General features: G+C 32.6%; 1 protein-coding gene and 1 pseudogene across 2 annotated transcripts in view; both read left to right on the top strand.

The window, feature by feature from the left end:
- Positions 1-13,592, top strand: part of LOC145265561 (uncharacterized) — a 71,044-nt gene that overhangs the window by 13,793 nt on the left and 43,659 nt on the right. For both annotated transcript variants that reach the window (XM_080121537.1, XM_080121536.1), the window contains exons 2-3: positions 1,375-1,484; positions 12,904-13,029. In XM_080121537.1, the coding sequence (XP_079977663.1) occupies positions 1,376-1,484; positions 12,904-13,029 (235 nt within the window). In that variant the 5' untranslated portion in view covers position 1,375. The remainder of the gene's footprint in view (positions 1-1,374; positions 1,485-12,903; positions 13,030-13,592) is intronic.
- LOC145265817 (U2 spliceosomal RNA) lies at positions 4,366-4,482 on the top strand (annotated as a pseudogene).

Below are 13,592 nucleotides of genomic sequence, written 5' to 3' on the forward strand. Positions count from 1 at the left end.
AGTAGTTAAACTTTGTGATTGCCTTATTTGTATACGTTATAAGAATCGATAATTTTGTTCAGATAACAGGTGAAGGTCGAAAACTGAGTGATAAAGGATGGATTAGAGGTTGGGTTTGAAAATCAGTTTAAAAAAAAAAAAAAAAAAAAACTAGAAGCAAATGTTAGCCCGGCAGCGCCTTTTACATAGAAGCTGGAGATATCTCGTATGGCTCCTATTTTTTTTTTTTTTTTTTTTCTTTAAAAAAAAAATCCAACTCTTATATTGAAATTTGACACGTTCCGACAAAATTTTAATTTTTCAACGCTGCAACAAAATGGCTGGTAACATTTGATACTACTAAGACCCAGTTTCTTTTCTTTAACAATTACAAAAAAAAAAAACTCAGCCCCAATTAGCCAACCTGAGAACTCGATATTCAAATTGTATTCACAGGCAACATGAATTGGAACAAACACAGTGAGGACGTTGGCAAGTCTGTAAAAGAAAGCAGGTTCCCTATCGAGTGTTGGAAAATTACTCGCACATATCCTGTATCTTAAAGTTACCATTCACCCATGTATGGAGTATTGTTGCCATATCGGGGCTGCTGCGTCTACTATTAGTGCCTCCTCCTTAGACACGGTCCACATTATTTCCAATGTAATAGTCATCCAATCTTCAACACCTGTCCCATTACCACAATGTTGCATCTCTGTGCCTGTTTTACAAGTACTTAAATGGGATGTGCTCTGATGAACTCATCCCCCCCCCCCGGGGGGGTGGGGGAATCCAACAAACAGCAAAATCCAATTTCTTCACTATAGGGATCCTTTAATGATAAAAAGCCTTCTACTCTAATTTCTTCCTCTGGACTGCTAGACTTTGGAATTCCTTCCTTGTTTCCTGCCTTTATTAACAGAAGTTTAAATGCAATGTGAACATCTCGCTTATTTCTTATATAGCGTTCCCTGCAAACGTGATCCCAAATAGTAGGCCCCTTAAATCCAAATGGTAAATACCTTGATTGAAATGTAAAGAAAGAGAAAATGACTCTGAAATTGTAAAGTTTTGTTATTTTTTATTTATGTATTTTAAAAAAAAAAATTATGTAAGTTTAAGATGGAGAAATTTAAAGTGTTACAGTAGAACCCTGGGATACGGTGGCCCAAGCATCCATTTTTTTATTTTTATTTATTTATTTTTTTGTTACAATGTGGAATACAATGTTTTTCTGGCCCCTCTTATGGTGTTATTTGATTTTTGATTATATACATATGTATTATATACTGTACTGTATTTTGTTACTAATTTTTAATGCAGTATCTCAGGGGTTCTACTATATTACAAAAAAATAAAAATAAAAAAAATAATCCTGATTCTTTTCCATTTCAGAATGAGTACCGATAAGTGCTACAAATGTGGTAAACCAGGACATTTTGCTCGCGAATGTCGAAGTCGGAGCAGTGGAGGGCGTGAAGGAGGTCGTTCCCGCAATAGCGCTGGTGAGTTAAATGGGACTTCCTTCTTTTCTCATCTTTTGTGCATTTTGAAGCTTTGAAATAAATTGCAAAGCAAAATTAAGCTTCTCATTTTGATGCTTGTGCAGTTTATCAAAATAAAGATATTGAAAAAGAATTTTATTGTACATACTCGTTATGGAATAAAGTTCTCATAAAAAAGCATTTAATTAGATCAAGTAGTTTTTATTTTTTTAAGAATTAAATTTTAATTAGATCGATCATATGGTCGCCATCTTGTCTATTTCTGCAGATGAGGGCGGACTGCCAGGAGCGAAAAGTCCATCACTGCTTAAAGTTTGTCACAATTTGACAGGATTTTGAAACGTGGGCAGAAAAAATAACTAGATTTTTTTTTTTTTTTTTTACTTTAGTTTCTTTTTAATCCCTTTTTCATCTTGTCCTTTCTGAAGTGTTTTGTTTAACCCCCCCCCCCCCATTCTCGTCTGCAGAGCTAGGCAAATTGGTGGCAATACAATCATGAAATTTTGATTTTTTTTTTTTTTTTTTTTTTTTTTTTCCCCCCCTCTGTAAAACAAAACAAAAAACTAAATCAAGTTTTTTGTCTTTGGTAAACTGTACAAGCACCCTCATTTCTTCCATAAATTGGAGCAGTGAAATATGCACCAGTAGATATTGTTTTGTGACACTAATGTTCTTTCAAGATTAAAATCCAGATATATACGTTAATCCAATTCTGACCAAAATATTGCATGATTTTGGATGGTAGAAAATGTCTAAAGTTTAAAATCAAAATAATACAAAAAGGGTATAGAATTTTTCTTGTTTTAGAACAAGCCTGGGTGCCCGGTGTTGCCCAGATATTTGGAGATGTGTTGAGCAAAAAAAAAAAAAAAAGTGGTAGTAGGCAGGCAGACTCTAACCTATATCGTGAAGAGGAAAAGGTGAAAATAAAATAAAATAAAACCGGAAGTGACGAATCTTTAAACTAAGTTTAGTCAATCGAAAAGTGGGGATGACTTTAAAAAATATCGACGAAAAAAAAACACGACCCTCTCCCTGTAAAAAAAACAAAAAAAAAACGCCCAGTTGAGGGTGAAGGAATTAATGTTTTCAGCCAATTTTTCAATATTTGTTGTCCGAAGGGTCGAGCTTCAAAACGATACCGATCTTGTAAAAATCTGTTGCCTCTGTCGAAAGTTTTCGGCAGACATACAAACATGTATACATTTAAACAAACAGGTGAGATTTATATTATAGACTAGCGGGGGTGTTTTGAGGCGAGTAAAACAGAACAAAATTAAAACTTAACCCTGTTTAAATATAAAAAGCGATGTTAAACTTTAAAACTAAAAAAAAACAGCGATTTTCAAAATGAAAAATTTTTTTTCTAGGTGTAAAAGGAAGAAGGGAGGGTGGCAGGTAGGCTTTGAGACCAATAGGCTGACGACAAACTTGCGCTACGGCGACAGAAGCAATGTAAGACGTTAAATTTAGCGATTAAAGGGTGAATGAGGTCAAACATTACGCTATTCCGCAGTTAATTATTTCTGTTAGACAGTCCGTCCACACACACACACACACACCAACTTGTTGGGGGGGGGGGTCTGATATAAGTTTTCACCTACATTAATCAAAGCACAAGTGCTTTTTTTTTTTTTTCCCAGTTTCGCTTTTTTGTACTGAAAAACCGATGACACGCATAGGCCAATAAATATGGCAAAAATCGTGCGTAAAAGTTGCCCAAATTTAAGATACACGCAGAGTTTCTTAAATCTTAGGTATTATCTCGGTAGCATATAAAAAGTTATAAGATAATTAGTAAAGTCCTAAGATATTGAATTAAATAAAATAAAAAAAAAAAAAAAAAAAAAGTACTAGTGCACTTATTGATCCGTGCTGAAATAATGTTATTTAAAAAGCCATTCTTAACGTGGGGAGAGTGTTTTGTACCTTACAATTGAATAAAAAAAACTTGGAAATACGATTTAAAAAAAAATGTGGATCAATAAGTGCACTTGCACCCCAAAAAATTTTTTTTTAACTTTGTACAAAAGAAAAAAAAGCTGAATTAGGCCTCCAAAAGCGTGATTCTGGCTTCACTCAATCACAACGAAAAAATCATCCAGGTGTGAATTCTACGGGAGCCTAAAATGTCAGTCAAAAAGCTGTCAGAAAATGACATCAGTTAAAGGAAGGTAGGAAATACTTCTGAAAAAAAAATATATATATATATATATAACTTAAGTTCTTGAAGCTATAACCAAAACGTATGAAGCATTCTTGTTAAAATTATTTATTACATGAAATAAAAGTCCATAATAAACAAAATTTAGATATAAGCGTGACACAATAACATGCTATCGTATTAGATATACGGTTGTAATTTTGCATGGTCATATTTTTCACTGATAGTAAAAACGACTTTAATCTTACATGGCTCTACAAATTTATCTTTAGTTGACCTTTGACAATTAAATATTTTTGTTAATTAGCCAAATAGAAAAGTTACTTGCCAAACACACTTGATTTGTGGAATATGACACTGTTCAGAGATGAGTACCTACATCAAAGATTTTTTTAGTGTAATTCTAAATATTCGCAAAATTCTATGAGATTTGAACATATAAACATTTGAATTTCCTCCAGATGTTTTTTAAACAGTCTTTGGTATATATAAAAAAAAAAAAAAAATGTATATTGTTCTATTAAATATTATTTAAATAATTTGACTTTGCTCGTTTTATTTAAAAAAAAAAAAAAAAAAAAGGTTGAAAAGATTTTTAGTTGCGTGCAAGCGACTCTATAAGTCACTCCGTCGGTTGGTCTATCTATAACACTTGTGCTTGGCCTTTTTAGTTAAGATCAAAGTCTGTTGTTAATACATGCTGTTCTTAGCTTTTTAAACTTTTCTTGGCCTTTTGGCCGAGATCAAAGTGTAGTATCTGTTCTTACATGCTGTATTGATATAATGTGGGAGATCACTTTTCTGTATTAATTTAATGTAAAATGATCACCCACTTTACAACCAGTCAGTCTCAAAGCCATTCAAGTCCTTAAGGGCATTCAATTCATCCTTAAGTTCATTAAAGTCATTCTAAGTCATTTACTTAAGTCATTTCAGCCCATTTTTCAGTCATTTTAGTTTATCTTGAAGAATTTCATGTCAATCCTACATTCATTCATTACATGAGAGCACACGACTAATGGTTATCGGCCTTGTTTACTCAGTGGAAAATTTTCAGTGGAAAAAAAAAAAAACCATCACTAAAAGATCTTATAATTTTCTAGTCGCCACTTGGAAAAAATCACTCGCAAGTGCAATTGTTTCACTCGCAACAAGAAAGTAACCAGAAAATTTTTTTTTTTTTTTTTTTTTAAATTTTATTTTATGGCTAGACACGGATTTAATTAATGCATTGTTTTAATGAGGGTGGCTTGTATAATATTGGGTTTGTTGTCATAAGCCCATTCTACAAAGGTTTACCTTTTTATGGGGTTAAAGTAATTCTTCTAGGTGTTACATCATCCTTTGGGGAGGAAGTTTTGTAATACTACCTCCGGTCGGAAATAGTTGATGCAGAATTAAAACTGTCCGCGTTTTAAGTCTTATCACGCACCATTTCAATGTTTTAGGGAATAACTGGTAGTACTTTAGAGCGTGCTTAATTGAAAAAGAAGTTTTCGTTCTAAAAGTCATTTAGAGTTTAATCTATGCACATTACTTTGTTGGCTGTTTATATAATCTTTTTTTTAAAAATACCTGCAGTGGCTATATAGATATAGAAAATGTAGTTGATACCAATGTGGAAGGTAAAAACAGAAGTGATAAGAGAGAATTGACAAATTCAAGACGAATAGCAGTTCTGCAAGCGTTGCTACAAAGGTCTAAAGGGCGCATCAAAGAACGAGGTGCAATCAAAGATGTTGCCACAAAATTCGGTATAGGAAGAAATACTGTAGGCAGAATTTGGTCACAAGCACTAGACAGTTTGATATATCGGTGCCAATGGATTCTTTGAGCCGTAAGTTTCTCTGTAGCCGAAAAAAGGACTATAGTTCAGTTGGCAAAAATAAACACCATTCCCTTGAGAAAAAGAACCATTTTAAGGTCTACTGCTCAAGCATGTGGAATACCTAAGACAATATTGATTGCAAGGATGAAAGATGGCGAAATTCAGGCACATTCAAATGCTGTAAAACCGTTTCTCACGATGGAAAACATGAAATGTCGCGTTGATTTTTGCTGTTCGCAGTTGGATTTAAATCGGAACTTTTAGAGAAATGTTTGTCATGCATATTGATGAGAAATGGTTTTACATGACTCAAAATGTAAGGAAATTTTATTTAGGCGAAGACGAACATGACCCGTTAAGACCATTAAAAGCAAGCATTTCATTACAAAGGTAATGTTTCTTGCTGCCGTGGCTCAACCCCGTTGGGATCCACACCACAAACGTTACTTTGACGGGAAGATTGGAATTTGGTAATTTGTCAAACAAGAGGCGGCTAAACGTAACAGCCGAAACAGGCCTGCTGGAACAATGGTAACTAAAGTCATGGATACAATCACAAAAATTCAGATTTGTGAATTCCTTGTTGAAAAGGTCCGTGTTGCCACACGGAACAAATGGCCAAATGGATCCATTGCACAACGAATCATAATTCAACAAGACAATGCTAAGCCACACGTACATCCAACGGACCCGGTGTTCAAACAAGAATCAGATTAGAGCTGAACATTGGACTGGTTAACCAACCTGCAAATAATCCGGATCTGAATGTGTTTGATCTAGGTTGCTTCAATTCAATCCATTCAACACCAAAAGGCACCAAAGAATATTGATGAATTAATTGAAGCAGTTGAAACCAACTTTCAAGAATTAGAAAAATCAAAGAACATTTTCCTGTCATTGCAGAAGACAATGGAACAAATAATTTTGGCTGATGGTGGCAACAATTACAATATGTCAAAAGTACAGCTAGAAAGAAAAGGAAAACTTCCCACTTCAATTTTGATATCAGAACAATTGAAAAGTAAATTAACACAATTGAATAAATAGATGTTTTAGCCTTTTGCATTATTTTTTTGTATATTTATTTAATCATACATTGTAAGAATGTACGTACAATCAATTGTCAATTTAATTAAGTATAATTATTTGGTTAACCTGTATTTCCTTTCAAAAGTACTGCCTTGTAAAACTTGAATGCACCAACTATTTCCGACCATAAGTAGTATCTCTTATGGGATTATAGTACTTTTTTTTGATAGCATACTCACAAACGATAGCATACTCACAAACATTACCATGCTCTTTTATGGGGAGGGGGGTCCTCTCAGATATTAGCTACTTTTATTGAAGGTCAGTATGTTTGTTCCTTATACCATCTTTCTGTGACCCTGCCCCCTCCCCCTTTTTTTTTCACACTAGGGATGAGGCATCCTATCACCCGCTACCGAAAGATTTTAAGATTCTAACCATCCCTTTAATTGCTTGAATCTATCTTGCGCTTAGTTCACAAAGGTAGTTTTTGAAATGTTTGACTCCCTTTGCTCCTAATATTTCATAATGATTTTCATATCGTACATAAGACGATAATATTTCCTATTGATTTTCATATCGTACATAAGACGATAATATTTCCTATTGATTTTCATATCGTACATAAGACGATAATATTTCCTATTGATTTTCATATGGTACATAAGACGATAATATTTCCTATTGATTTTCATATGGTACATAAGACCATAATGTTTCCTATTGATTTTCATATGGTACATAAGACCATAATGTTTCCTATTGATTTTCATATGGTACATAAGACGATAATGTTTCCTATTGATTTTCATATGGTACATAAGACGATAATGTTTCCTATTGATTTTCATATGGTACATAAGACGATAATGTTTCCTATTGATTTTCATATGGTACATAAGACGATAATGTTTCCTATTGATTTTCATATGGTACATAAGACGATAATGTTTCCTATTGATTTTCATATGGTACATAAGACGATAATGTTTCCTATTGATTTTCATATGGTACATAAGACGATAATGTTTCCTATTGATTTTCATATGGTACATAAGACGATAATATTTCCTATTGATTTTCATATGGTACATAAGACGATAATATTTCCTATTGATTTTCATATGGTACATAAGACGATAATATTTCCTATTGATTTTCATATGGTACATAAGACGATAATATTTCCTATTGATTTTCATATGGTACATAAGACGATAATATTTCCTATTGATTTTCATATGGTACATAAGACGATAATATTTCCTATTGATTTTCATATGGTACATAAGACGATAATATTTCCTATTGATTTTCATATGGTACATAAGACGATAATATTTCCTATTGATTTTCATATGGTACATAAGACGATATTTCCTATTGATTTTCATATGGTACATAAGACGATATTTCCTATTGATTTTCATATGGTACATAAGACGATATTTCCTATTGATTTTCATATGGTACATAAGACGATAATATTTCCTATTGATTTTCATATGGTACATAAGACGATAATATTTCCTATTGATTTTCATATGGTACATAAGACGATAATATTTCCTATTGATTTTCATATGGTACATAAGACGATAATATTTCCTATTGATTTTCATATGGTACATAAGACGATAATATTTCCTATTGATTTTCATATCGTACATAAGACGATAATATTTCCTATTGATTTTCATATCGTACATAAGACGATAATATTTCCTATTGATTTTCATATCGTACATAAGACGATAATATTTCCTATTGATTTTCATATCGTACATAAGACGATAATATTTCCTATTGATTTTCATATCGTACATAAGACGATAATATTTCCTATTGATTTTCATATCGTACATAAGACGATAATATTTCCTATTGATTTTCATATCGTACATAAGACGATAATATTTCCTATTGATTTTCATATCGTACATAAGACGATAATATTTCCTATTGATTTTCATATCGTACATAAGACGATAATATTTCCTATTGATTTTCATATCGTACATAAGACGATAATATTTCCTATTGATTTTCATATCGTACATAAGACGATAATATTTCCTATTGATTTTCATATCGTACATAAGACGATAATATTTCCTATTGATTTTCATATCGTACATAAGACGATAATATTTCCTATTGATTTTCATATCGTACATAAGACGATAATATTTCCTATTGATTTTCATATCGTACATAAGACGATAATATTTCCTATTGATTTTCATATCGTACATAAGACGATAATATTTCCTATTGATTTTCATATCGTACATAAGACGATAATATTTCCTATTGATTTTCATATCGTACATAAGACGATAATATTTCCTATTGATTTTCATATCGTACATAAGACGATAATATTTCCTATTGATTTTCATATCGTACATAAGACGATAATATTTCCTATTGATTTTCATATCGTACATAAGACGATAATATTTCCTATTGATTTTCATATCGTACATAAGACGATAATATTTCCTATTGATTTTCATATCGTACATAAGACGATAATATTTCCTATTGATTTTCATATCGTACATAAGACGATAATATTTCCTATTGATTTTCATATCGTACATAAGACGATAATATTTCCTATTGATTTTCACATCGTACATAAGACGATAATATTTCCTATTGATTTTCACATCGTACATAAGACGATAATATTTCCTATTGATTTTCACATCGTACATAAGACGATAATATTTCCTATTGATTTTCACATCGTACATAAGACGATAATATTTCCTATTGATTTTCACATCGTACATAAGACGATAATATTTCCTATTGATTTTCACATCGTACATAAGACGATAATATTTCCTATTGATTTTCACATCGTACATAAGACGATAATATTTCCTATTGATTTTCACATCGTACATAAGACGATAATATTTCCTATTGATTTTCACATCGTACATAAGACGATAATATTTCCTATTGATTTTCATATCGTACATAAGACGATAATATTTCCTATTGATTTTCATATCGTACATAAGACGATAATATTTCCTATTGATTTTCATATCGTACATAAGACGATAATATTTCCTATTGATTTTCATATCGTACATAAGACGATATTTCCTATTGATTTTCATATCGTACATAAGACCATAATATTTCCTATTGATTTTCATATCGTACATAAGACCATAATATTTCCTATTGATTTTCATATCGTACATAAGACCATAATATTTCATTATCTCCGTTTCAACAATGTTTAACTACACAACATTGGGCTCATTAAACAGGACTGTACATTGTGAGTGAAACAGTCGCATTTGCGAATGATTTTTCAAAGTGGCGACTAGAAATAATGAAACGATTCTCTTGGCGACTGCATTTCTTTCACTGACAATCTTCCAAAGCTCACTACTGAGTGAAAAATATCTTTTCAACTTATTTTTTTATGTGAAGTTAAATTATTCAAACAAAAAAGCTGTTAAAGAAAATATCTGAAGAAATTAGAATGTTTATACCTTCAAATCTCAACATAAAATTTGTATATTTAGAATTACGCTTATTAAAGACAAAAGTTTTTGTACATACTTGTCACATAACGAAACTGTCATATTCTAAAAATAATGTGGGTTTGGCTAATGAACGAAAATATTTAGTTGTCAATGGTCAACTAAAGATAAATTTGTCCATAAAGCCCTATTAATTTCTAAGGTTGCTCGATTCTCTTATCGCTGTTAGGTTTCATAGCCTTGTTTTCCCATGTTATACACACGTGTATTTTGTAACAAAGCAGTGTGCTCTTGTAGCGGTGTCAACAAACAAAAGCAGTAGCAACCACATTTAAAGCACGCCTGTGGTTGCCTGTTTCCCTCATGACTACAACTTGGATGTCTTCAAGTCCAACATCAACAAATTCCTGATGAATCGCCCCCTTAAGACACTCAATCAAATCTCCAATACTAACAATTACTACGATACTATCCCATTGATTACGGTACATGCTATGACCCTTATCCCAGAGTGCCTTCCGGGCCTTGATAAGTGGCAACCTCCATGTGTAGTAAAAAAAAAAAAAAAAAAACCTCAAAAAAATGCAAATTGGCAAGTGTTCACGCATTGATGTCATGAGAGAAAAATAAAATAAGACACTACAAAACAAAACAGTAGAAAAAAAAGTGTGGTTGGGAAGAGATGTGAGAACGAGAAAGCGCTGACTGTGCCCGGCGTGAAGTGGCAGGGAGAGCGTACATGTTATATGACAGTGTTGTAAAACGTGTGCAACAAAATAACTTTTGAAAGATAATGAAGTGCGTTATCGTTGGATGAACCACCAATAAATGCATTTTTTTGTACTAAAAAAAAAAAAAGTCGGATTTTTTTTTTTTTTTTTCTATTGCGATGTGACCAGACACACACACACCTACCTACCTCTAGTTGGCCGTTGACCCCCGAAAAGGGTTCATTCACCCCTTTTGAAGGTGTTGTTTTTAATCCTTCAGGGAGACTAGCCACCCTCCTCACCAAACAAGTCTGGCGGGGGAACCAGTTTAGTCGCCGGTGACCCGACCATGAGGCAGGTAGTACTGGGTTACATGTTACCAGTAGCATATGACATGACCTGACACATGAGACATACATACATTTAAACAGAAAGGTGAGGTTTATATTATAGACTAGCAGGGGTTCCCGGGTGTTTATAGGTGTGTTGAGTGCACACATACATTTTTCGCTTTGCAACATACTCTCCTACATGTTGGGTCTGCATTTGGTAACATTACACATGTATGTATACACCAAAAAATGGTATTCATCTTTAATTTCAAATAGAACAAGTGAAACCTTAACATTTTAAGTTCAGCACCATGCGAAACTGCTAAATAGACATACAGAAAATTTTGGACAAATATGGTAAAACAGTCCCAAAAATTGAGTGTTTTTATTAGCCCTAAAAGAGCCTCTGTGGCACACCCAAGAAGTATCGCAAAGTACAAACAAAATTATATAGAAATCAGTTAGTCACAACTTTTCAGAAAGTTTTATTAAAAATTCAAGACATCAATTTTTTTTTTTAATAAGCACAAAAGTATCAATTTTAGCCATTTTAACCTGAACGGCATCCCTAAGGGCCAACCGTAATTTTCCTGGAAAATCCGCTACTTTTTTACTTTTATGTTTAATGTTTGAGCAAAATTTCAAAAAATTCCAAGGTGTAGTTATTGAAAAGTATGAACGAACAAGGGTGAATTTACAGGTCCACCCTCCTTTTGTCGAGGGACCAAGAAGACCATTTTGACAGTTCTAGAAATGTGTGCAAGTTTTGCATTCATTTTGATATTTAAACAAATTCTAAAACCTTTGAACGAATTGGTTATTGAGGTAAAATCAAATATAAATTTGGAGCTTGTTTTATCTTGATCTTTAAGTTATTGCATACTTGCGTGTCGTGGTGAAATAAGTATAAATTCCAAAATTATGAAAAATGATCCAGTAGAAGACTAATTACAAGTAAAAATAGAATTTATTGAATTTTATTGTCTGTTTTTAACGTGGGAGAATTGTGCAATCAATTCAGTATATAACCTTATCTCCCTTGACTTTGAATTGATAACTTAAGAGTCCGCCATTTTTAAACCAACAACTTTCATAACATAATTGTGGATTTTTTTATTGTAAAATTTTATATATTTTTGAAGTTTATAGTAATTTTTTTTCCATGACATGTATGTATATGTTGTTGTTACCTGAAATGCATTCATTTGAACCATCCTTTGGTTCGTACCCCCTAAAATTTCCTTTAAACCCTGCACCCCTCAAAAATTATGAATTCGCGTTTAAATGTCGGATTAAATCTATTCAACCATATATTTACTGACCGCTTAATTAACAATACTTGTCCTTGAAATAAAAGCAAAAAGTTGCAAAAGGAAACCCAAAAAAAGGTAACACTAGCCTATTTTCTATTTAAACTTTTGGTCCTGCATATGACCTTAAACTATATCCAGTGGTGAGGCCCCAGTTTGCAGGCTTTAGGGAGTGTGGAACCACCCTTTAATTGCCATTGCTCCCAGGTCCACTCTGATCCGGAGTCGTACTACCTGTTAGGATCCCAACTATGGGTTAAATAGAAACTGACTTGGAAACAACAAATATATTCTATTAAATTTTTCTTCCGAATCTTTGGATTCGGCATTAAGTAACCTGAAAAGGGTTGATATGCCGTAAAACAACCAAACCTATCTAAACTTTTCTTGCACCTATTGAATATCATCTTGCACCCAAGGTTGGGAACCCTTGGTTTAAAGGATCACCAATATATAAACAAGCACCAAATTTGTCTTCAAATATTTTAAATTTTGTTTTTAAATATTTTCTTATTTTTCTTACAATTTCAGAAAAATGTTACAAGTGCAACCGTTACGGACATTTTGCCCGAGAATGCCGTGTTGAAATTGATCGGTGCTACAAATGCAATGACTTAGGCCACATCGCCAAGGAATGTGGCAAAGACATTGATAGTGGTAAGTTCTGGGATGAGAACGGCGCCAAAGCAAATTTTTCACTTTTCTAAATAGGAATTATAAAAAACGTTAGGAGTCAAGATGTCTTTATTTTCTATTTAATGTCTTATGTAATTGTGTAGCATTGAGGGATTAGTGTTGCGTTTATTCCTTGAGGATGACATGTTATACAAGTTTAGGGTTTTTTTTTATAGAGGCGGCAAACTTTAAATAGACAACTCTTCCTTTAATTGCAGATTTGGCAACCATTGGTTATCAATGTTTGTAAATTTCTTTACATTTGATCAACGAATAATTTCACGAAATGACCTCAACTGCCTACCTTGTTTGTGCAATTTAATCCCATTAGATTTTTATTGGGGATATGTGAAATCCCATGTATATGCTGATAAACCAGATACAATAGATCACTTGAAAGACAACAGTTGACGTGTTATTGCCAAAATACAGCCTAATTTAGTGTTTGTGAAAATCTTAATTGCACTCTATATGTGAGGTGGGGGGGGTGTCCGAATTTAAATTATAAATACCTAAAATTTATATTTGGAACAAACCACACATTT

Source organism: Euprymna scolopes, chromosome 40 (genome assembly GCF_053919585.1).
Source record: "Euprymna scolopes isolate OS-2025 chromosome 40, ASM5391958v1, whole genome shotgun sequence".
Taxonomy (NCBI): domain Eukaryota; kingdom Metazoa; phylum Mollusca; class Cephalopoda; order Sepiida; family Sepiolidae; genus Euprymna; species Euprymna scolopes.